The 23,796-nt window shown below is 50.4% G+C and overlaps 1 protein-coding gene across 1 annotated transcript in view; it reads left to right on the forward strand.

Annotated features, from left to right (window-relative positions):
* Positions 1 to 14,825, forward strand: part of SLC16A2 (solute carrier family 16 member 2) — a 39,230-nt gene extending 24,405 nt beyond the window's left edge. Inside the window, exons 3-7 of the mRNA XM_054075846.1 lie at positions 5,525 to 5,669; positions 9,764 to 10,226; positions 10,660 to 10,803; positions 11,596 to 11,824; positions 12,880 to 14,825. Coding sequence (XP_053931821.1) covers positions 5,525 to 5,669; positions 9,764 to 10,226; positions 10,660 to 10,803; positions 11,596 to 11,824; positions 12,880 to 13,100 — 1,202 coding nt within the window. The 3' untranslated portion in view covers positions 13,101 to 14,825. The remainder of the gene's footprint in view (positions 1 to 5,524; positions 5,670 to 9,763; positions 10,227 to 10,659; positions 10,804 to 11,595; positions 11,825 to 12,879) is intronic.
* The last annotated feature ends 8,971 nt before the right edge of the window (positions 14,826 to 23,796 follow it).

Here is a 23,796-nt window from a genome sequence, read left to right on the forward strand (position 1 = left end):
ACATTCCCAGCCTGCTCTGCTCCACCGCCCGGTGCTCCTGAACCAGTTAAAAAACTGATTTTTTGAAAGTCTTCCATGGCAAAGACTGGATGGACACTTGCTGGGTCTGATCTCTGGGAAGCTGTTGCATTATCCACGGTCATGGGACCATGCCACAATGATGGTAGCTGCCACTTTTCCTACAATTTTCACATTTTGCCTTACTCTGTCCTAATACTGCCATAAATGGGACACTGAAAGGCTCTTTAGTCAGACCTGGCCTTGAATAATTCCTCTGAATAATTCCTTTTATTCCAATTTTCGGGCTGTTATGGAATTGGTTTTGAAAGAAGGGAGGGGGGAGAAGTCAGCCAAACCTGATGAAGGAGGACTTTGTTCTGAAGCTTTAGGGTATGGTACCAAGCAGGGCCTGCTATACAATTAATGAGTTTATCTGGCTTTTAGCTGCACGTGATGCATGGTGGCTGCCACTGCACCACCCCACCACCACCTTCTGTCCAGAGGAGCCCAGCTGCTCCTCAGCTTCGCTTTGCTGCTCTTTAGCTCAGTTTGCCTTCCTGCTGTGCATTGTGGTGGCCTCCTTAGATGTGACTTTGCATCTGCCTTTATTTAAGCCTTGCCCAGCCCTCTCCCGCGATGTGCTTGGTCCGCAGGGGGTGTTGAGCACATGGGGCTGAGCCGCTGGGAGCAGCTCAGGCTTTACTTTGAATGAGCAAGAGAATGACGCAAATTGCTTTTAAGGGCAAAAGATAAAACAGCCGCTTCATTTTCAGTGCAGATGGGCTGCGGGTGGCTCACATGAGGGGTTACAGCCGTCCCCTTCCCCACAGTGTCTGTATGGGCAGAGCCACATGGGTTGCTTGGGTTTGCAGGCCACCTGAAAAGAGAGTTGGGAAGGGCTTTGAAGATGTGCGATGAGGTTTGTCGTGCCAGAAGAGCTTCCCTCTCCCCAGAAAGCAGAACCAAGGAATTACTTATCTCCTGGAGGAGTGGTGTAGATGGAGAGATGGAGTTGAATTTCCTTTGGCTGCTTCATCTCTTCTCTGAGAAGTACCAAGTGCCTGGGGAAGGTGACCCTCCGCGGTGCGTCCCCGTCCCCTCTGGCGAGTGCCCTGTCCCAGCCACGCAGCGCAAGCGGGAGAAGCCGCGGGAAGCAAGGGAAGACACTTCCTCCAGCGGCGGATCTGAGGTCACCTCCTGGCCCTTGATCCCTCCAGCCCAGGGTATTTGGGTCAGCGGGGAAGCACAGCTGAGAGCAATGTCCCTTCCTTCTCTCTCCCTGGAGACTCATTTTTAAAGGAACAAATAGGCTCAGCTGCAAGTACCATGCAGTCCGATTTTTTAATGATGTTTTTTGGAACAATAAGATAAATACCAGGGGGGTTGGATCTGCGTCTGAGCGGTGACATTTTCCCCTGTTGTTTCTTGCCTTCCTGAACCACTTTGCTCTGCTCCGCGGTGCCCAGGGACCTTTTTCTTCTCTAGAAAATACCAGCAAGGAAGGAGGTTTTCATTCTTTGGGGATGGTCTTACTGGAAAGAAAGCTGCTCTGGTGTCTGGCACGTGGGACCCACCTGGACTGACCCTGGGAGCCCTGTCCACCTCTTGCTGCCATGAGCTCACAGATGTGGTGCTCATAGCCCTCCCTGGCCCCTCAGCACTGCCAGCCCCGTTGCAGATCCTCATGGCAGCCCTCCTCTGCCATAGGGTCCCTAGCAGTGGTGCCAGGATGACATGGTGGCTGAGGCACAACAGAGCTCCTTCATTGTGAGCACAGCTTGGTGGTGCAGGGATTTTATTCCATCTTGAGCCCAGAGTGAGTGGTGCTGGGAAAGATAGCCCAGCTTGGCCATGTTATCCATATCTCCTACACCATTGCATCTGTTCCCCTTGAAGGTCTTCAGACACTGTCTTTGCCTGTCTGTGTTTAAGGCCATGTTGCTTAGGACCTGCCGTGGGCCAACAGTTTGGCTGTCTTTGTTAAGTCAAGGTGGGAAGGAGCGATTTTGGGAACTTCAGCTGGAGCTTTACTCCCTGTGTGATCACTCTGTGGGAGAGCTGCTCGTGCTCCTTGGTCAACCTTTCTGCTTCAACAAAAGGGCATTAGCCCCATGCTGGGCTCTTCCCATAACCCAGAACATCCTCAGTACTACCAGGAACATCCCATCAGCTCTGAAGGAATCTGGGGCTGCAGGTGGACTGGACTTGGACGGTATCTTACTGCCTTCTCTGCCAGAGCAAGCAGCGAAGAGTGGGGTGCTTGTATCTGGGGGTCACTGCTCCCCAGCTGCTGTTTTATTGCCTTCAGGAGAGGCTGCGGCTGGAAGCAGGGTGGTATGGACATGACTGGTCTTGGGATAACTTGTGCCAAGCAGAATCAGCAGAGAGGTGGCTATCAAGGAGGCGATCAAGGAGCGCATGCTAAGCCACCTCTCACATTGCTAGCCCCTAGATCAGAATTTATCTCCACCCCCTCTTGCAAAAGGAAACTACTTTAAATGCCCTTTTTAAACTAAAAAAAGTGGCTTCTGTAGTCTTTGGTGTTTCTGTAAAAGCATCCCTTGGAGAGGTGGTTTCTTGGCCGTTGCCAGTCAGGTCTCGCAACAGCAGTTCTGAAAGCAGCCCCTTCAGCTGAAACATCCAGGAGGTTGGACTTACAGCACCTCGAGACCCGATCAGGTCTTACCCTGACTCCTGTCCAAGTTCTGCACAGCTCCTTCCAGCCTCATCCTCAGCTGGAGTCAGTCCATTCAGCTGGATTCAGTCCATCTGCTTGATCGCACCGCATGGCTGATAAGGCTCCGTGCCTCTTGTGGCGGCTTGTCTTTGTGTGTTTCAATATCTCTCCTAGGTTATCAGCCACAGAGGGCTGCAAGGTGTGGCCAGGCTAGGAATTAAATCTCATCCAAACCCCGTGGAAATCAGGATCAAAGATTCCCCTTTTTTTCTTTTCCTGTGGGCTTTAAATCGAGTTGTAACTTCTCCAGCATCTGAGGAGCTGCTGAAGGGAAGCCCTGACTCAGGCTGATGGAGCCCTGACTGGTTTCCACCGAACAAATGGCAGCCTCTTCCCTTCGTGTCTAGGAAAGTCCAGGAGAAACTTCAATACCACGTTACATAGATTGCGAGGAATGATCTCTTCATTCAGGAAGTCCAGCTCCATGTCTGGAGGGCAAGTTAGGAGGTACACTTCACCTGAACCCCCTTTTTTCCCCACTGTCTGGTTTTCTTCCTCCAGCCTTGCCCTGACCCAGGTGGAAGGAGCTCACCGCTGTCACGCTGGAGATAGAACAAGGGGGTAAATTGTGCAGCCCTGCTCACCAGGGGCTGGTTCGGTGTTAATCCCACTGGGTCTGGAGCCATGGCTGAAGCATCTTTCTCCTGGCCCCAGGTTTTGCCAAGGTTTCCTTCCACTGCTGAAGCTCGCCCAGCCCTGCTGGCTTCCCGGGGCTTCACTGGGAAGCCTTGGGAAGACAAAACTCCGCTCTGGAAGTAAGGCTATTGTTCTTACTAATTTTAACTTGATGTTCTTCCCAAGCCTATTTTTATTCATTGCTTGCGGTAAGCCCTTTCTCTCAGGTAGAGCAATTTGCCATGGGACTCTTTTTTTCTGTGTTTACCAATTTTAATTGAGCGATATCTCCTTTTCACAAACCCGGAGCTGGAGGTGCTTTTAAGCACCCGTTGCTGAGCCTCTCACGGAGTTTGCTTTGATCTCTGCAGGTGAGTGTGCTTTTTTGGGGCCAGAGATTGATCCTGCTTATTTGCATGTAAATCTCTGGGTTATTAAGATCAGAATCTGGCCCTTTAAGTTTAATACTTTGCTTTATGCTTTTATTTCCGCGTTTCTTAAAGTAATTTCCAAAAATAACAACCTTCAAACATGACGGGGCCGTCTAACGTTTTTCTGCCTTGGCTGGAGTAGAAGGAACATTTCTGGAAGTATATTATCCAATTTAACGAGCCTTTCCTATCTTGGCTTCACTCCCATCTCTCACCCCCTCTTGGAGTTGTTTTGGACGGCTCTTTGGAGCCCTGCCACCTAATCCTATTAGAAGGACTTTCATTACACTGTGCCTTGTGTTTGTAACCAAGAAAATCAACTGGAGAGGGGGTCCTCTCCCTCTCCCTCACCCTTTTTTATTTTGTCTGGTGTTGAGACAAGAGCCTGGCGAATCCCATGCGGTTCCCCCACAGCCTCTGCTTTCCTTTTTAGTGCTCCTCTCTGCATTTATTAAGGCAGACTTCAGAGTAAATTGGATCCTTGCGAACTTATAATTAATTTGGAAAGGTCAGTTCTTCCCAGGCTAGTGAGGGCTTCTTTGTGTGGTCCTTGTTGAAAGGCAGAGGTTGGAGAGGCTGTTCTATAGCTGGGATTTGCTTTTAATAGGGACCTGGCTATTTTCTGAACGTCTCACGGCTCTTGAGGGCTGGGTCGTTATTGTGTGGGGCTAAAAGGGTTTGCAGAGTACTCGCTTTGAGTGCAAAACAACAGCCCAGAAAAGGATTTAAAAAAGCAAGGAGCACATTGTCCTGGGGGCTGCAAAGAGCAGGTCACGCTTGGCAGCTGAGAGCCAGTGCCTGACGCTGGAAGATGGTCCAAGAGGTCCCCTCGCTTGGGTACCATGTAGGGCTGGTGACCCTTTGTTTGTCCATCCATCCGTCCATCTGTCCCCTGCTGAGGAGACCTCTTGTTTCGCTTTGGAGCTGGTAGCCTGAGATTTCTTGAAGGCCTTTCCTCCCCAAAATAGTCACAGAATCGTTAAAGGGGGAGGGTGGAGGGCAGAGAGAAGAGGACATAATCTGTGACTAATAAAAATTTCTGAAAAATGACAGACAGTGGTTTTCTCCAGAGGTGGGTCAGAAAAAGGTGTAAGATCACGGTCCTGCCTGAGCAGGGATTTAATCTCACCTGGCACAACATGTGTACGATTCCCATCAGCAACGAGAAATCCTTGCTGGACACGGGGCTAGGGGGCAGTGGGGCAGACCCGGCTCTGGGGACTGGGGAGGGGTGATGGATGAGAGTTGTACCTGGAAATGCAGAGCTATAACTCAAGATATGAAATTCATCATAGCCAAAGTCAGGGAGCAGAGGGCCTGAGGAGCTCGACGGGGCTTTTGGCTGCAGAGATATCCCCTGTGGAAGCAGCATCAGTGGAAGCATCATTACACACACAGCAAGGACTGTCAGGAAAAAGCGTTGGAAGCTCAATGCCTTCCCTGGGACACAGATGGACCCAGCAGAGGGGAATAAAAAGAAAATTTGGCTATGCCTTCATCCCACAGGTGAACAGCAAGATGCTGCAGATTGCATCGCGGCCATGACGCCAGCAGGCAGTCCAGGCAGTATCCATATTATTTATGAGCTGTTCTGTCAACTGACAATGTGATGGGCTGTGTCGGTGTTGAGACCGCCTTCAAAGCTGGAGTCAGTCCCTGGCTGGTCTCCTTCTGGCACCTGTTTGATGCTCCACCCTTCTCCTCTCTCTGACCATCACCTTTCTCCTCTCTCTCTCTCTAGCATGGGTCGGCTCCTTGGCCATGGGCATGATTTTTTTCTGCTCTCCAATCGTCAGCATCTTCACTGACCGGATCGGCTGCAGGACCACGGCAGCTTCAGGAGCTACCATCGCTTTCCTTGGTCTCCTCTCCAGCTCCTTCACCAAGTAAGGATGCAGAGGGGCTGTCCTGTTCCTCAGAAAGCCCTTCTTCCTCACTGTTCCCTGCGCATGGTGACTACATGTGCTCGGCCTGTTTCTCTCCAAATTGAACCAAGCTGCTCTTATGTCCTTATATAACAAGGCAGTGAAGTTTTTCTAAGCGAGGGACTTTATTTTATGGGATTTCAGCCCTCAAATCCTTCATTTGACCTTTAAAACAGGCAGCAAGAAGTTGCCGTGCCTCTTGCAGGCAGCTCCGAGGAGGCACTCATGAACAAACCGTTCTCCTTTGCAACGAGTTTCACATTTGGTACTGAAAATAAATTAATGCTTAAAATAATATTTGGTGGGTTACACCTGGCAAGAGGGAGTTTCCATGTAGGACAGATGGGGTTTGAAGCAGTTTGTGCTGTTCCTGTGCCAGCTCGGTCGTTTGTGGCAGTGTGAGGTGATTGATGCTCCTTGTTTTCTGTAGCTGTTCCCATGCCATGAATTTCTGCTGGCAGGTGCTTGCCAGTGTGCATTTGAATGGCGAGTGTACCTGATTCTATATGAGAATCTTTCCAACCCAAGATATTGGCATCTTTGAGGGAGAAAAAAAAAAGAGGCCACATCTGGAGTCCTTTGTATGGCACTTGTTAAAAGCAGTCTCAAAGGCACCATGAAGACACCCACCAAAGTGTCATTTGTCCCAGTTTTTCTAATAAAAACATTGCTTTGGGTTGGATTTCAGTTAAAATCAATATTGTTTTAATTAAAATGCTTCAAGAAGTAGTTGTTTGTAAAAGCAAATACCCACTGGTTTCCCGCAAGGCGACTTGCCTGCACCGGGCTCCTCCCTGCCCACCCTGGCAGTGGGACACCAGCTCCTTTTTGCCCTGGTCAATGAGACCCAACCCTGACTCTGCTTGGAGATGTGCAGTGATGGTTCCCTATGTCCCCAGCTGCGGGACCCCCCACATCACAATGGAACCTTTTCCTCATGTCCAGCCTAACCCTCCCCTGGCACATCATCCTACCATTCCCTCGGCTCCTGTCACTGGTGGCCAGAGAGAAGAGCTCAGCGCCTGCTCCTCCTCCTGCCCTGGTGAGGAAGATGCAGAGTGTGCTGAAGTCTCCCCTCAGCCTCCTCCAGGCTCAGCAGACCAAGTAACTTCAGCCACTCCTTACACATCTTCCCCTCTAAACACTTCACCAGCACCGTGGCCTCCTCTGGATGATCTCCAGGAGCAGTTTCTGAGCCTCCTGGCAAAGCCTGGGGGCCTGGACCCAATTGCAGCCAGGGGACTTGGGATGCTAAAACCATCTTGGGCAGCGGCACAGGCAGTGGTGTGGAAGGAACCACCCTCTGCAACTTCCTCCGCAGGTGCCACTCCTTTGTATTTCGGAGGATAAAGTAATTGGAGAAAGTGCAGTTGGTCCTGAGGGAAGGTGTGCCCAGGCTCCTGGCAGCACGGATCACAGGCGTTTCCCATGTACTCTTGCTTTCCTTCTAATCAACAAAGTCTGGACTCACCACCACCACCACCACTGTAAAACATTCATGCAAAGAAAAAGCTCTTGGGAGCACATTGCTGCCAGTGGCTTGTTGTGTTGCACTTTGAAAACAAATCAAAGAGTACAGGCAGAGAAGAATACTATTTTCAGGAGAGCTCCAGAGCTGCAATCCCCATTTCCTGCTTTCTTGCTCTTGGTTCACATTCCTTTGGCTGCCTTTTAAGGCAGAAAGGAGCCCCATTGCAGCTGGACGGTGGAGCTGGAGGCAGAGCAGCAAGACTGAGGTATTTGGCAGTACTCCATCTGGCCAGTCCCAAAATTCAGAGCTAGCAGCTCCTGTTCATCCAGAACAATAGAGAAGCATTTTTTTTGCCCCCCTTGCCAGCTCCTCACAGCCGCAGCTGGAGATGACCCACGCTGCGCTGGCTGGGCTCGGTGCACCGGTGCAGAGAGAGCGGCTGTTTGAGAGCTGCTGCTGCTGTAAAGAGAGGCTCAGCCTGGGTTTGGTTAGCTCAGACAGGGCTCATTCAAGGCTGATCAAGCCTTAATCTCCTGATTTCTCTAAAATGCAATTGCTTTGTCCAAACAGAGGAGCAGTGTTTCCCAGCACTGCACTAGGATGATCCTAAACCACGCTCAGCCTCAGAGCCCCCACAGCAGGACCACAGGGCCCAGCTCATGCTCAGTGCATCCTGCTCCTAAAATACTGGGAGTTTTGTATGAAAACCACTAGACAAACAAAATATGCCGAAAAGCAGATCCCCAGGAGAGGCTGAAGTTTTCTGAATGAGTTCGAGGTGGGACTTTTCCTCACTTTGCACTGGAGTGTCTCCTGCACCCCTCTTCAGCTTGAGCCACCACAGTTCTTATATGGCCTCAAGAAGAGAGAAGTCTTGGTTGTGTTAAGGCTTTACCTTCTCTCTGGTTTTAAGGCGGATGTTTTAGCCTGGAAGATGATGAATTCAGCAGGACTGTCTTCCTATGCCCTCCCATGCTCCCCCAGCCCTCATTTTCTGCACTGTTGTTTTGTGGTGGGGTTTGAGTCTCTTTTCATCTGCCCCTCCTTCCCCTCCACAATTTCTGCTCAGTTTCTCCTGCACCAGTGGGACTGAACCGGGGCCGTTCTTGTGAGATAAAAGTGAGAGGCAGCCATGAGAGGGAGACCGTCTTGTCCCAGGAGATGTTGTTTTTTGTGGTAGACCTCATTATCCAAGGGAGACGGTGCCACCCTTCCCACCGGAGAGCAACTGGCTGATTCCCAGCATGCAGGGTGGGAAATCCTGGCTAAGAAGCGAGGCTGAAAGGAGCCCCTGAAGGAGTGTCTTAGCATGAATAGGGAACAGATGGGAACCATGACATTTGTCTCCACTTATCCAACACATCATCTTAGCAGCAGTACCAAAGCTGGTGCGGCCCAGCTGAGACTGCCAGGACTGGTGTGTGGGAGGTTGGAGACAGCCTGCACAGCCCAGCTGCTTGCCTGACTCCTGCAGAGGGGGTATCTGATGTGGCTTTGTTCTGGAGAAGCTGGAAATTGCCTTTCATGACAGTCATTTGTCTTTGAGCCATTGGGCACAGCAAGCATGTTCTGCTTTCTGCTTGGCTGGCTAAAGAGATGAGCATGTAATGGAAGAAATTATGTACTTGTAAAAGTTTTTTCAACTTCAAACCTCTCTATTAGGTCTGGGCTGCTGTCTTCTTGCTTGCTTCATGAGCAGCACTCAGTATTTCATGATTTGCTGAATTCTGGAGTAAAGACCCCATTTGTGTGGGATCACTTGCCTAGTTTCCGTCAAACTCTACCCCATGCAGTATTTCATGGCAGACTTTTGCAGCTGAATGCATTTAATGGGAGTGAAGAAAAAATCCCTTGTCTGGAAAGAAACACAGTGGGTTATTTGCACTGCCTAACTTCAGGCTCCTTCCTCCTTTTCTCCTTCTGTTGGGAAAACTGGGCTGGCAGTTGGCAAGAGGCTCCTTCCAAGGGCTCTCAGGACTTTCCACCTGTTTTGTAGAGCAGCCACTTCGCTCCTTCCTCAAGTGCAGCCATCAATATAAGGTATAAATGAGATATATTAACTGCCTAATTGAAGGTCCCAGAGGAGCTTAAAGAAGAGCTTAATTAGCCAGCCTGGAGCCAGGGCAGAAACAAGATGTTCCCTTCCTGAGTGCCTAGTAACCACCAGGGTTGGTGCCTCCTGCTTTCAAACACTGGGTGCAGAATGTTTTGAATTAGTCCTTTCTATGGTAAAACAATGGATTTCTAGCTAAAAATAACCCACCCTGTCCACCTTAGAAAGTCTTGCTTGCTGTAATTTAAAAACTGTTCAGGTTAAGTAGTTTTCCCAACGAGGGTAGGTCAGCTGCTGCCGCCTTCTCTTGCAAAATGTGCTCTTCATTTTCCCAAAGATTTAATGTGCCAGCTGTGAAATGAGGATAATCCTTACTTTGGGTAGGGAATAAGCTCTTAGAGGTCAGACAGTCTGTGTAGAACCTGTGGTATGTGAGACCTGGGTCTTGACTCCAGATTTTTGCAGGACCAAGGGGAATAAGACTTCCTTACCTCTGCCTAACAGAGGTATGTTGGGTTTTTTTTCCACTAGGTCTCTGGAAGTTCGTTATTTCACATATGGGATTCTCTTTGGCTGTGGCAGCTCCTTCGCCTTCCAACCCTCGCTGGTCATCCTTGGTCACTACTTCAAGCGCCGCCTTGGCTTGGCCAACGGCATCGTGGCCGGTGGCAGCTGCCTCATCTCTGTGCCACTCCCCTTCTTCCTGAAGATGGTCGGGAAGGCCATCGGGCTGGCGCATACTTTCCAAGTACTCAGTGCCTTAATGTTCATCCAGATATTCTTGTCCCTGACCTATCGGCCCATCTTGCCACCTTCTTGTGACTCTCAGCACGATGGGCAGGACAAGCTGGGCAGCCGGAGCATGCGGCAGCAGTGCTGGTCCCAGACGCGCAAGTATTTCAACTTGAGGGTTTTCCGAAGAAAGACCTATCGGATTTGGGCCTTTGGAATTGCTACTGCTGTCCTGGGATATCTTGTACCTTACATGAACCTGGTAAGAGCCTTGGCTGGGACAGGATGGGGAGGGAGATCTCTTTGCTGGGAATGAGAAGGCTCCTCTGTGCAAGCAAGGAGGAGGTGGGAAGGTGAAGATGGGTAGTAGGGACAGAGCCACCAAAAGCTCCAACAGTAACAATGATGGGAGGAGACAGCTTTTTAATGCACCTATGTGTCCTCTGCACAAGGGTGGGCAGAGCAGTCACTTCCCACAGCTCTTGAGGACAAGCATCAGTAGCAGGAGGGGAGTGAACTGTTGGGTTTGGAGTGAGCAGAGGTGATGTGTGCAGGTCAGTGTGGGGCGGACATGAGGGTCACAAAACTGCCCCCAAAGTCACAAGTCCTCAGCAGGAAGTCTTTTGCCTTTGAGGGATATGAGAGGGATTAGCTTACTGAAGATTCATGCCTTTGCATCCTTCCCTCCATCGCAGGTAAAATACGTGGAAAAGCGATTTCAAGAAACCAAGAAGGACTGGATCCTCCTGGTTTGCCTCGGAGCCATGTCAGGGCTGGGACGCTTGGTTTCAGGCCGCATTGGGGACTGCATTCCTGGGCTGAAAAAGATTTACCTACAGGTATGTTGTCTTTGACCCTCCACATAGCTGCTGGCTCACCACTGAGACAGCATCTCTACATCAGCATCGACACTCTGCTGAGTAACTTAACAACTCCCAGATCCTTTCTCACCATTATCTAACACCGTCGTATCCTGTTAGGGAAGAAAATGTATTATAGAAATGTGTACACATAAGTTACACCTTTGACCTCATGTCTCAGTGTCCTTCCAGCAATCAGACTCTGTGGTCCCAACTCTTCCCAAGCTGCTGGACACCTTCTCACCTTATTGTGTTATTTTCAAAACCAAACTGCTGAAATCTAGCAGCTAATCCAGCAGATAATCCTGCTAAAGCTTCTTAAAAGGTTATTCTTAAGGGCCTCTCCAAGAAGTGAGCAGAGGATGGATGGCATTGCTGGTTCCAGAGGAGGAGGTGATGTCTTTGACGTCTTCATTGTCATCTATGTACACAGCGCCTTCGTGTTCATCCAGATATTCTTGTGCCTGACCTATCAGCCCATATTAGATCTCAGGAAGAAATGTTTTCCTGTGAGGATGGTGAGACACTGGCCCAAAAAAGTGGCAGCTGCCCGATCCCTAGAGGTGTTCAAGGCCAGGTTGGATGGGGCTTGGAGCAGCCTGATCCAGTGGGAGGTGTCCCTGCCCATGGCCAGGGCTTGGAACTGGGTGATCTTTAAGGTCCCTTTCAACCCAAACCATTCTGTGATTCCATGATCTTACGACATTTCCTGCTGCCCATCCCCACTCAGCCTGCACCCCAATGACATGCCACGCACTTTTGTCTCCTCAGGTTGCATCCTTCGTGCTGTTGGGCATCCTGTGCATGATGATCCCCCAGTGCCGAGGGTTCGAGGGCGTCATTGTCATCTGCCTCTTCCTTGGCCTTTGCGATGGCTTCTTCACCACCATCATGGCCCCTATCGCCTTCGAGCTGGTGGGGCCCATGCAGGCGTCCCAGGCCATAGGGTACCTCATGGGGCTGATGGCCTTGCCCATGACCGCAGGCACGCCAATAGCAGGTTGGTAGTGCCACGGTGCCAGACCTGGACCCAGCTGCTGGGAGGAAAGGGATGCTTGTAGCGATTTTCACCTGTGGTGATACTTTGGTTATATTTTGGCATGAGACCAGACATACGGTTTTGAATTTTCTGGTTTATCGTGTCCCATGGGGGCTGATGTATGGGTGCAGCATGACTCCATCTCAGGGCCTTTCTCTGGGCTGAGGTATGGTGTGACCAGTGGGGCAACAGTGAGGGCAAACCAAGATCATGTTAACTGATTTCTATTTGAAGCTGAGCTAAAAACTGGCAGATATTACTTTTCTAGAAGTCCTTTTAGACATCTGGGGACTGAAGGGGCTACAAGAAAGCTGGGGAGGGACTTTTTACAAAGGTTTGTAGTGATAGGACGAGGGGCAATGGGTATAAACTGGAGAGGGGCATATTTAAACTAGACATAAGGAGGAATTTTTTCATGAGGAGAGTGGTGAGGCACTGGCCCAGGTTGCCCAGGGAAGCTGTGGCTGCCCCATCCCTGGAGGTGTTCAAGGCCAGGTTGGATGAGGCTTTGAGTAACTGGGTCCAGTGGAAGTTGTCTGTGCCCATGGCAGGGGGTTCGAACTGGATAGGCTTTTAGGTCCTTTCCAACCCAAACTATTCTGTGATTCCCTGGTTCTATGAATCTGCAGGGGAACAGCCCCTTGCCCACTTTTCCTATAGCCTCCTGACCAGCAGGGTGCTGGGAAGAGCCACCTGAAATTTTTGGTTGTTTAACACTGTCTCAGCTTGCATTTGGGATCGTTTGAGCTGTGTCTGATTGTGTCCTGCTCTAGTTAAATAGGAGGAATGGCTGCGGCTTTCCTTCTTGGCTTCCTTACTACCCAGTGTTGGCTGCACACATCCTTTAATCCAGGGATAAAAACTCCAAGGAATGCAATGGAAAAAAAAAGATTGTTTAAAAACCCAAATCTCCCCAAATCTGGTGATTGCAGCAGGCTGTGGCTCTCACTCGAGGGAGGAGGTAGGTCCATCATTAGACTGACGTGGCTGTAACTGCAGGTGTTGTTCTCTTTCAGGATACCTCAATGATTATTTTGGGAATTATGATGCCGCCTTTTATTTTGCCGGAGTTCCCCCCATCATTGGCGGCTTGGTGCTCTCCGTTGTCCCACTGATCCATCAGAGGATGCTGAAGAAGCAGCGCCTGGATTCTGGCAAAGACAAGATGCTGGCCTCGGAGGCAGTGGTGAACGGGGAGCTGCTGCCGGGCTGCCCAGCCTCCGAAGCAAACGTGTAACGCCTCGCCAACACTCGCTGTCGCCACCAGCAGCCCCTCCACAGCCCAAGCACAGGCCTTTTCTACACGGATGGACCGTAATTCTCAATGATCGCCGATGCACTACGTGTGTAAAGGAAAAAACCCAAAAAGTTCTTCTAGTTAAAAGCTATTAACTAGCAGAAATGCTCTTTTTCGGGGGGACAGTTTTGATTTCAAAGTCGCCTTTTTTTTGTCCTCTAAACATTTTTTCTAAGGAGAACTCTCACCAGGATTCAAACTTGATCAATCTCCCACTGTGCTCCCCAGTTTTCTACATGTCACAACAGAGGTTTACAGCTAATAAATGCCTTTTTAAAGCAGGCCACAGAGGGAGCTTGTTGAACCTTGCAGCTGTCCAGCCTTCTCCTCTGGTCCCACTTGGGTGTCATGTCCAAGCGAGACAGCCCCCTTCCCGTCCAGCGCCAGAGGCTGGTTTGGAGCCAGCAGATCTGAAGGAGGAAACGCTGCTTTAGTCTGATGCACAAACCAAATAAATGGTCAGCGAGTCCCACTTTAATCTTCTCTCCGCCTTTTCGGGTGCTCTTCCGCAGACCTGGGGAGCTGCAGCTGGAATGATGCAGAGCTTGGCTGGCTCCAGTCCTGCCACCCTCATCAAACGGAGCCACACAGGAGCACCTCCTTCCTGCAAAATATGCCTTAAAAACATGTGGACAAGACCAGCAGCTCCCTCAGCCACTTTCCACCTCCCATTTTCTCACTCAGCAACTAATCATTGAGCTTTTGAGGTGCAAAAGAGAGAGGCAGCTCCCAGTGCAGCCCACAGCTCTACAAGGGGAAAACCATGAGCAAGCTGCTGAGAAGGGCACTTGGGAGGCATCAAGGCATGCAGAGGTGGGACAAAGCCCCAGGTGTCACCGGTCTGCTCTGTGCCAAGAGGCAGCTTCCCTGCACCCAGGAATGTTGGGGTGCAGCTGGCTTGGGGCAGAGTTGTGTGTTATGCTGCAATATCCATGAGTCAGTATTGGCAGGGGAAACCTAGTGTTCCCAAAGGATTTAAAAGCCCCAACAGCGTTTAACTCGTAGCCCGTGTGTTGCCATGCAGAGCCGATGCGGGGTCGGTGTTGGCCTTAGGGGAAGAGAGCTCAAGCAAATAGCATAGCCCCTGGGTACCCACCACACAGAGCGAAGGCAGAGCTCAGCCTTGTGTAGAAACTCATCACCTCCGGGCACTGCCGATGAGCGTGGCACAGAGCAAGGGAAGTCCTCCTGCCCCGGTGGGTCCTGTGAACGAGATGCTGGCTGGGACCAGGGTACCTCTTCCTGGGAATAATAACTCAGGAGAGAGCAAGAAACAAAGCTCGTTTTTATCCTAGCTGCAAAATCATTAATTTTTCCTTTTATTCATCTGCCAGTAAAAAATGAGAAGCCTAAAGAGGGATGTGCGCTGTGGGAATCATCCCTCGGTCCCAGGCGAGAGCAGGGGTTTGTAACACTAAGGCAAATCTTTGCTGTGGAAAGTTGGTTTCTGTGGAGGACCCCTCCTGTGGGCAGCGATGGGAGCTCTGTATATAGGTGCAGGAGCCGGCATGCTTCTCTGGCCCTGTTTTTAATCCATGTTGATTAATGCATTTTAAGGTCTTGTGGCCCTTTTGTCCCTGTATGACCTGGAAAATTAACTGGTGTGTTGTGACGTGTCCGTTTATGACTATAAAATGAGAAGTCCGTTTGTCTCTTTCTTCAATACACTTTTCTGTGACTGTTCTTACCCTTCTTTGCCCATCGCATCATCTGCTGTGGTTCTGCTGACCCACCCTTTGGTGCAGGAAGCCGCAGGAGGCAGCGTCAGGAAGCAGGGCATGCATACACCGTGCAGCAGTGGGAGCCAAACCACCATGCCCTTGCTCCAGCTCCAGTGGAATCTGCCGGGCTTAGCCTAGGGCCGGGCATTAAAGTGATGATTTTTAGGCGAGCGTTGGCAGTGAAGCATCTTCAAGACTGTCTGAAGTGGAACAAACAAAACAAGTTGCATCACAACTCCTTTTGTGAGTTTTGGGGCTTTTATTCACATTGCAGTTTGGTTAAGTTTTTGAAATCATATTTTTTACCTTAGTGCCCCCTGAAGGAGAGCTTGTGAGGGATTGAAATTCAAGAATTAGCTTCTTCACTCCAGGAAGAGGACAAGCAGAGCTGCCTCAAACCCATGTCTGGTTTGAGTGAGTGGCTGCACAGCAGAGCACACTGTTGACTGCACCCGGCTTTGCATGAGACTTCGTGGTGCTAACACCTCTCTGGCTCATAGGGTGATTTATGAGCCATAAATGAGGAGGTATGAGGCGCTGGCCCAGGTTGCCCAGAGAAGCTGTCACTGCCCCGTCTCTGAAGGTGTGAAAGGCCAGGTTGGATGGGGCTTTGAACACCCTGATCCAATGGGAAGTGTCCCTGCCCGTGGCAGGGGAGTTGAACTGGATAGGCTTTAAGGTCTCTTCTGACCCAAACCATTTAATGATTCCATGATTCTAAATCTCAAATTTCTACAGATTACCACTTGTGTTAAATGCTCTGCCTGCCTGCAAAGGTCTTGGCCCCAGGAGGAGCCTGCATTTGGTGTGATGGGTGCTTAACACTGTGACGGCATTGGGCCAGCTCTGTGTCAGCCTAGTGCCAGCACTCTTCCCAGGAGGGATGGTGGTACCCTCCTTCATCCCCCCCTAAATTTTGGGCTTTGCTCACAGCTCATTATTAACCCTCTAGAAGATGTGAGTGATGAGGTGCATTCAGGGGCCACCTGAGTTTGGTCAAAGGAATCCACCCTTCATCCTATCCCTGACTAATGTCTGGTACCAGCCTCCAAACCCTCCCTCCGTTTCTTTGATCGAAATCCTGCCCTTGGTCAAGACAAGGGCAAATTCTGCAGCTGGGAGGCATGTTTGAGCAAGAGCAATGAAAGGTTCACTGTGTCTGCAAACAGAGATGGGAACGGGAAGGACAAAGGTTAGAGTAGTCTGTCAGCATAAAGGGTGGGGGGTGTTTGGGGATCCGTTTGTCAGCTAAATGCTGCTGCTGTGTGTCTGTTTTGTCCCTTGACTATCCATCAGTTTGCAAGGACTTGTGTTGACTCCTGGCATGTGAGATTGTGGCAACCTGAGCCACAGGGAGAAATCACATCGGTCTCCAAAACATCCTTTTAGTGGGTTGTAGTCTTGTGCTGTGATGCCAGATAGGTCCGTACCTGTTGCACAAAGCTTCATCTTAGACCTCCTCCTGTTTCTTCCCATCAGGCTCTGCTCATCCTAGCCTGGCACATCCATGTCCTCCTTTGGGTGGGTGAAAGCTGAACAGGAGGCAGCATTCATGGTCAAAACTCTGTTTTACTCCATTTTCTAGTTGATATCCTCCAAACTTCACCCTCCCCTGTGAGTGTTGGACTGTGATTCCTGCCTTGCTCCCTCGTTCTGGCAGGAAAGGTGAAGCCCGGCACTTGGGGCTTGGCCATTTTTGAGAGCCAGGGAGGGCATGAGAGCAGGTCGAGTTCCTCGAGTGGGAAGGAGGTGGAAGGGATTGGGCAGGGACCAGCTTTGCTCCGTGCCCAGGGTGTTTGGAGAGCTGCAGGCATGTGCAAAGCTTTACGTAAGTGTACAGCAAGCACGGGACATGTCCCAGCAGCACTGGGGCTTGGCTGGGGCTGCCTTTCTAAATCTTTAGCTTGAGGGTGTTCAAAACTAAGTTGTCTTTTCTTTTTCTTCTTTTTTTTTTTTTTTTCCCCTCCTGCTATGGGGATTAACTCCTCTTGCCCTGGCGGAGAGATGGAGCAGGGCAGCTAAGTTGGAAGGGCTCGGGAGGTAGTTGTGTTCCAGCCTTTGAGGCAGCAGCTGCAGGAGCTGCCTGAGAAGTACCATGATTCATGACTTAGAGCCTTTTCCATTTGTGAAACAAAGCTGGAAGCATCTGCAGGAGCTGCTTCATTGCAGCATATCCTGCCCTGAGGCCCTGCAATCAGGGCAAAACACATTTCTAAGTCACAGAGCTTAAATTTAACAGATTCTGACTACTCATTGGCTGGGGTTGAGGTCTCCTCGCATTTCCCTGCTGTGGGAGCTGTGGGAAGGCCACATTTTAATTGCAATCAAAGCCTGAGGGTTTTTGCGGGTCTGCTGTGGTACGGTGGGGTTTGGGCACCCCCAATTTCAAGATGTTTTGGCTCTGCCTCCCACCATCGTGGTCATTTGGGGCTGCCAGTGAGGCTACACCGGTGGTCGAGAAGCTTTGTAACGCTCTGGGCTGAGCAGCCTGGTGTGGAGGAGCTGGGAGAGGGAGGTCGCCTGCAGCTGGGCAAGGACATTCCTACCTTTCTGTGCACGACAGTGCCACAGGAGCATGTTGCATGGCAATAAAGAGCCTCTTTAGACGTTGGTACGTTAGTGCTAAGAGCCATTTGCTCTGGGCAGTCTGATTTGGTGCTGAGGATCTCATCTGTACTTGCTCAGGTCACTCTGGTTCAGCGTCTTGGGAAGCTTAGGGTGGATTTTCACCCTGGCTGACATCTGTGGCCACACGGTCCTTAGAGGAACAACCTGCAAAGGGTGAACTTGGACCAAATCCTCTGGACACAGGGGACAAATCCAGCTGAGACCATGGCCTCTCTTACATCCTTCACTACAAACCATTACCCAGCTTTCACATCCCTCTGTAGCTAAGAGGTTTTTTTGAAGGTTTTCTTGTTTATTTTAGCTTCCATGATTTTCACGCTAGCAGAACTCCTACCTGGTAGATAACTAGAATGCTTTTGGAAGCCCCAACTCCTTTGCCAAGGCAGCTCCCTCCAGCCACCAGAGCTGCTGCCTTTCTGCCCCAAAAATCAGCACTCAGGCTGCTCTTTGGGTGCTTTTGTTGGAATGTCAACCACCCTTGTAATCTCTGGGGTGAAGGATGTGGTTGCAAGCGCTCCTTAAATCCTCCTGCAATGTCCTCTGCTTAAGGGGTCAGCCTGGCACCATAGTGGGGCTCCACTAGCAAGGAATGAACTGAAGCAAAGCTGTTTCCCTTGTTTTTTGAGAGCCCTCGGATGGGAAGTAGACATGGAGATGGATGGAGCTGCCATGGAAGCAGCTGCCATTCCCATGCAGCTCGAAGTGGGCTTTGCAGCTGAGCCCTGGGGGTGGTGGCAGGGGTGACCCTGCCTGGGACGTGAGTTGAACGTGTTTCCAGGTGCTTTGTCAGCTTGGCACAGCGGCTCCATGGACTTTAGTCCTGGTGACAATGAGGTTATCAGAGGCTTTGGCTGGCTCACCCTGCATAACCCTATTTCAGGGGTGTTTTGTTGTTGGGTTTGTGCAAACGTTGCAATGCCCTTCGCGCTCCCACCAAGGACGAACACTGTGAATGCCCCCGCGGCTCCTCTTCCCACCGCAGCCGTGACACTGTGGCAGCAAAACACCTTGCTGATCATGGGTCCCAACTCCCGGCAGAAGTGGAGCAGGAGAGGAAAGACCCACAATCCCTCCCGTTTCTGCAAACCATGGCTTTGGACAGAGGTTTCGTCCCTCCAAAGCTTCTCCTCTTTTTGTAGCATACTTCCCAACGCTCACCCTCATTCACCTCCTACTGGCAAGGCAAGCGTAGCTCTTAGCCCTAGCGTTAGAGGCCAGGCTTAGTGTCTGTTTTACTAAGGAGTGAAGCTTTTTTTTAACCCTTTTGTACCATTTTAACTGTGGAGTGTAAGATGAGTTGTTTACTGGAGCAGGTTTTTTGTAGCATTGACGTTCTGCTTCTGGTCGGTGATGGCCAGGCTGCCTGAACTGAGTCTTTTGGCTGCCGAGTGCATTCAATCAAATCATTCCAGGAAAGAACACAACTGCTCGAGGCCTGAACTTTCCCAGCATATCTTGTTTTAGCCATTGGAACACGCTGAAGCTGGAGACGGGACTGTTTTGCGAAGGGTGAGGGCAATTAGGAGATTACCCTCCCCTGCCCTAAAATCCAGCGGGATGAAGCCAAATATTTGCTCTCGGATGAGTGGACTTTGGAGCCAACTCCACATAGGAGCACCGGGGCTGAATTGTGAATTTTGGCCATTTCAGGTCACTCATGAGCTGACTTGTTTTTACCCAAGGACCTCCAAGCCTGCTGCCGTCGTGCCCAGTCAGTGGATCCCGATGCCGTGCCTTTCTCCAGCCCTGCTGCTGCCTGGGGCTGTCGTGGTCAGCATTAGCTCCACCACTGAGAGAACAAACCTTGCCATGGGGTTTTTGGGGCGGGATGTGTTGCTTTGCCCTGATGATGTGCTGGTAATGCTCATCCTCGCGGTGTCTGTGCCCACAAGAAAGACTCAGTAAAAGGCTGCAAGCACTATCAGTAGCTTTGCAATCCCATTTTTTTCCACTGCGCTCCCGGCTCTGGCTCAGCGGGAACCGTAAACAGCTCCGAATCAGGTCCTGCGAGGCGGCTGGGGCTGCTGGGCACCCTGGGCAGAGCAGCAGAGCCAGGAGCCTGAGAGCAGCCGCTCAACTGCTCAATTCACTGTGGCAGACAGACCCTGAAGTCTAAAATGATTCTTTTTTTTGACATCTGCTCCTTGTAAGAGATTTATATTCCCTTCAAATTTTGTATCTGGAAGTAAAGTATTTGAATGTGTGTCTTAAAAGTATGACTGTCCTTTCAAAATGTGAATTTCTGATTGTTGGTATAAAAACCTCCCACCTACCCCATATTACCACATTTTTTGTAATTAATGTTTTACAAATGTTGTTTAAAAAAATTGTGTAGAATAAAATCTGTTTAAAAAGGAAAGGATGTTTGTGCCTGTGCCTCACCAGGTCTCCTCTCCCTGTGGCCGAGGGCAGGAGCTGGTCCTCCATACAGTACAGCACGTAGAATCGTGGAATAGTTTGATTAAAGCCCATCCAGTTCCATGCCCAGCGATGAGCAGGGACACCTCCCACTGGATCAGGGGCTCCAAGCCCCATCCAACCTGGCCTTGAACACCTCCAGGGATGGGGCAGCCACCACTGCTCTGGGCAACCTGGGCCAGGGCCTCACCACTCTCCTCATGAAGAAATTCCTCCTTATATCCAGTCTAAATCTTCCCCTCTCCAGTTCATACCCATTGCCCCTCGTCCTATCACCACGAGCCTTTGGAAACAGTCCCTCTCCAGCTTTCTTGTAGCCCCTTCAGGTACTGGAAGGTCGCTGTAAGGTCTCCTTGGAGCCTTTTCTTCTCCAGGCTGGACAACCACAACTCTCAGCCTGTCCTCATATGGGAGGTGTTCCAGCCCTCGGGTCATCTTTGTAGCCTCCTCTGGACCCCTTCCAACAGCTCCATCTCCTTCTTATGTTGAGGATTGCAGAAATGGACACAACACTCCAGATGAGGTTTCACCAGAGAGGAACAGAGGTGCAGAATCCCCTCCCTCGCTCTGCTGACCACACTGCTTTTGATGCAGCCCAGGATACAGTTGGCCTTCTGGGCTGTGAGCGCATGTTGCTGGCTCATGTTGAGCTTCTCATCAATCAGCACCCCAAGTCCTTCTCTGCAGGTCAGCTCTCAATCACGTTATCCTCCATCCTGTACTGAAACTGCGGATTGCCCAACATCCACCCAGCTAAGACATCAGAAGTAAAGGGGCAGGAGAGGTGGCAGTTTGACACGGGAATTCTTTCTATCGAGACTTTCACACACCTTGAGGCGAGGCTGTGCTGAGGTCCTGGTACCTAATAGGGAGAAGAGGTTCCTGCTGCGACACACAGGGGTGAAAGTTGGAGGTGGTGTTGCCTTTGTCCCACTAGAGGCACCAAAAACTAAAAATAAGGAAGAAAGAAATCCCTGAGAGCCTCTCCATGCCAAACCGGTGTCAGTGCTTGAGGCAAGCCCCAGGGACCTGACTCAGTGTCCCCTCCATCCCCCTGGGTGTGCCTTTGGCTCTGGCTTTTATCAACCAGCATCTTCAGGGGGCCGCAGCTCGCTGGCGTCTTCCCTCCAAGGGGGCTCACACACGGATGGCACCACAGCTTTTTTTTTTCAGTTATTGGTATGATTTCTTCCTTTCAGCAGAGGTTTGGGGGCACTGTGAGACCTCCCACATTGGTACTGGCCATGAGAGAGCCGATAGGTTTGGTCAATCAGAGCAGTTACAGGAGGGCTGAGGGCGAGAAAGACTGGGACAGTTGTCCATAAGAGAGGGTACTGTGGCTGTGAGACACTGGAAACAAGGCTTTATGTTAATCATTTCTTTACTTTAGGTACTTTAATTAACATTAGATGAAAGCTGATATACACATTAGCTTTATATATCTCAGGCTTTCTTATTTTTTTAATGCCCTTCTTCAAGCTGAAGATTTTTACTGCAAACAGTATTTAGAAAAAAAACACCAGGAGGTAAGAAGTGATAAATAGATATTCAAAAGGAATGAGAGTACAACAAGCTCCTCCAGAGGACTTTATGCCATGCACACAGGGACAGAGGGAGGAGAGGTGATGCTGCCTCCCACTCCTGGGAGTGGAAAACACTATGTGAACATGAGGAGCCACAGGACGCTTCCAGTTCCGAAAGAGGCTCCAGGAAAGCTGAGGAGGGGCTCTGGATCAGGGAGTGCAGGGACAGGACAAGGGGGTACAGTTTTTAGCTGAAAGAGGGGAGATTGAAATGGGATCTTAGGAAAAAATGTTTTGCTGCATGGGTGGGGAGGCCCTGGCCCAGGCTGCCCAGAGCAGCGGTGGCTGCCCCATCCCTGGAGGGGTTCAAGGCCAGGTTGGAGGGGGCTCTGATCACGCTGGTCCAGTGGGAGGTGTCCCTGCCCATGGCAGAGGTCAGAACTGGATGGGCTTTGAGGTCCCTTCCAACCCAAACCATTCTTTGATTCGATAATTTACGGGTAGCCAAAAAAACAAAGACAGCCTAATATCACGATATTCTTGGGATGGCTGCAAATTGGGGAGGGTAGGGCGATGGTGACTTGAGAGGGTGCTGGAGGCACTGATAAAAGCAGGCTGCGCACCCCCAGGGACACCCGGAGCGGTAACAGCGGGGAGGACCTGCCTGGCTGCTCCCAGAGCCCCCCAGGAGCATCAGCTCATCACAGCTCATCTCCACAGGCTCCATATACACAAATAAGTAGAGACATATGTACATATATATATATACACACACACACACCCCTTTATAGGTGTGTTTGTGCACATGCCCAGTTGGGAATCCCCACTAAGCCTCCCTGCTGGCTGAGCCGAGGCCACGCGATGCTGCAGCAGCCTCCCTGCCTCAGGCAGGATTCAGGATCCGACCCTAAAACATGGTGAGTGGAAAAGTGGGGAAAAAAAGTATTTTTGACCAGAGCAAATCCCTGAGTTTTCAATAAGAAGTCTGCAAATTAGAAAGGAACAAACCAAACAAAAGCTGATTATATCAAATAGCTTATATTTGTACTGACAAAATGCAAAATTTCAATGTACGGTTTATTTGTTACGTGCGAACCACATGTCAATGTGTTATATTAGTTTGATAATTATAAATTGTATGTTTTCTATACGTGAATGGCATATGGGATAGCTATACTTCCATGTAGTTTTTATCTGCATCTACACCGTGTGGCTGACCACCCACAGCGGTTAACAGGCATTTGGGGGGACACAAGCACATGCTGTGCCCAGCCGCTCCGCTGCTCCTCACCCACAGGCTCTGGGCTGGGCTTGTTTTCTTTCATTGTCCTCTTCTCCATCCATTTTCTTTTTGCAGAATTTAAATACTATAATCTTAAAAAAAAATAATACTTAAGGAAAAAAACACCCTATCTGCAAGCGTCTTTGAAGGACTGAAAGGATGCACTGGTGACTCCTCGGTACAAGAAAAACATTGAGGGGCTGGAACGTGTCTGGAGAAGGGGAACAGAGCTGGGGAAGAGTCTGGAGCCCAGGGGATTTGGAAGTGTCTGAGGGATTGGGGTTGTTTAGCCTGGAGAAGAGGAGGCTGCAGGGAGACCTCATCGCTCTCTGCAGCTCCTGAAAGGAGGTGGTGGTGTGGTGGGTGCTGCACTCTTCTCCCAAGTATCAAGTGATAGAATGAAAGGTAACGAGAGTAATCAGAGTTGCACCAGGGTAGGGATAGATCAGATATTTGGAATAATTTCTTCACTGACAGTGTGGTGAAGCACTGGCAGAGGCTGCCCGGGGCAGTCTCCATCCCTGGAGGGGTTCAAGTGGCTGTGGCACTTCAGGACATGGTTTAGTTGGCATGATGGGGTTGGGTTGACAGTTGGACTGGATGAGCCGAGAGGTCTTTTCCAACCTCAATGATTCTATGGTTCTAAGAGTGGCAGAAGTTTGGGGTATTTTTTAATCATCACTGCCTCTAAATGCAAATCTCCCCTAGAGCCATTACTGTGTTATTTAAAACAATACATTGGAAAACGCCTCTTCTTGGGGCTGTTCAGCCACGTCCGGCACAGCTGCCAGGACTGTGGAGCCTCAGAGGGGCATCAAAGGACCTGAAGCCCCGAGAGCGGGGTGCCTGGTATCTGTGCCCGGGTCCTGGCAGGAGTCACCGAAGGGGAAAGGAAGACATGTGAGGAGAGCACTGGGGTGAGCTCGGGACACGCTTGCTTTCCTTTGGGTTAGGTTGTAGGGGCTTTTTAAAATGCAATATGGGAAACCACTTCATACTGGCAGCAAGGCAGGAAAATGCATATGGACGCTTAGATCTCAGGCAAACATAGCTCAGGGGAGGGG

This window comes from Cuculus canorus, chromosome 10 (assembly GCF_017976375.1).
Source record: "Cuculus canorus isolate bCucCan1 chromosome 10, bCucCan1.pri, whole genome shotgun sequence".
Classification (NCBI taxonomy): domain Eukaryota; kingdom Metazoa; phylum Chordata; class Aves; order Cuculiformes; family Cuculidae; genus Cuculus; species Cuculus canorus.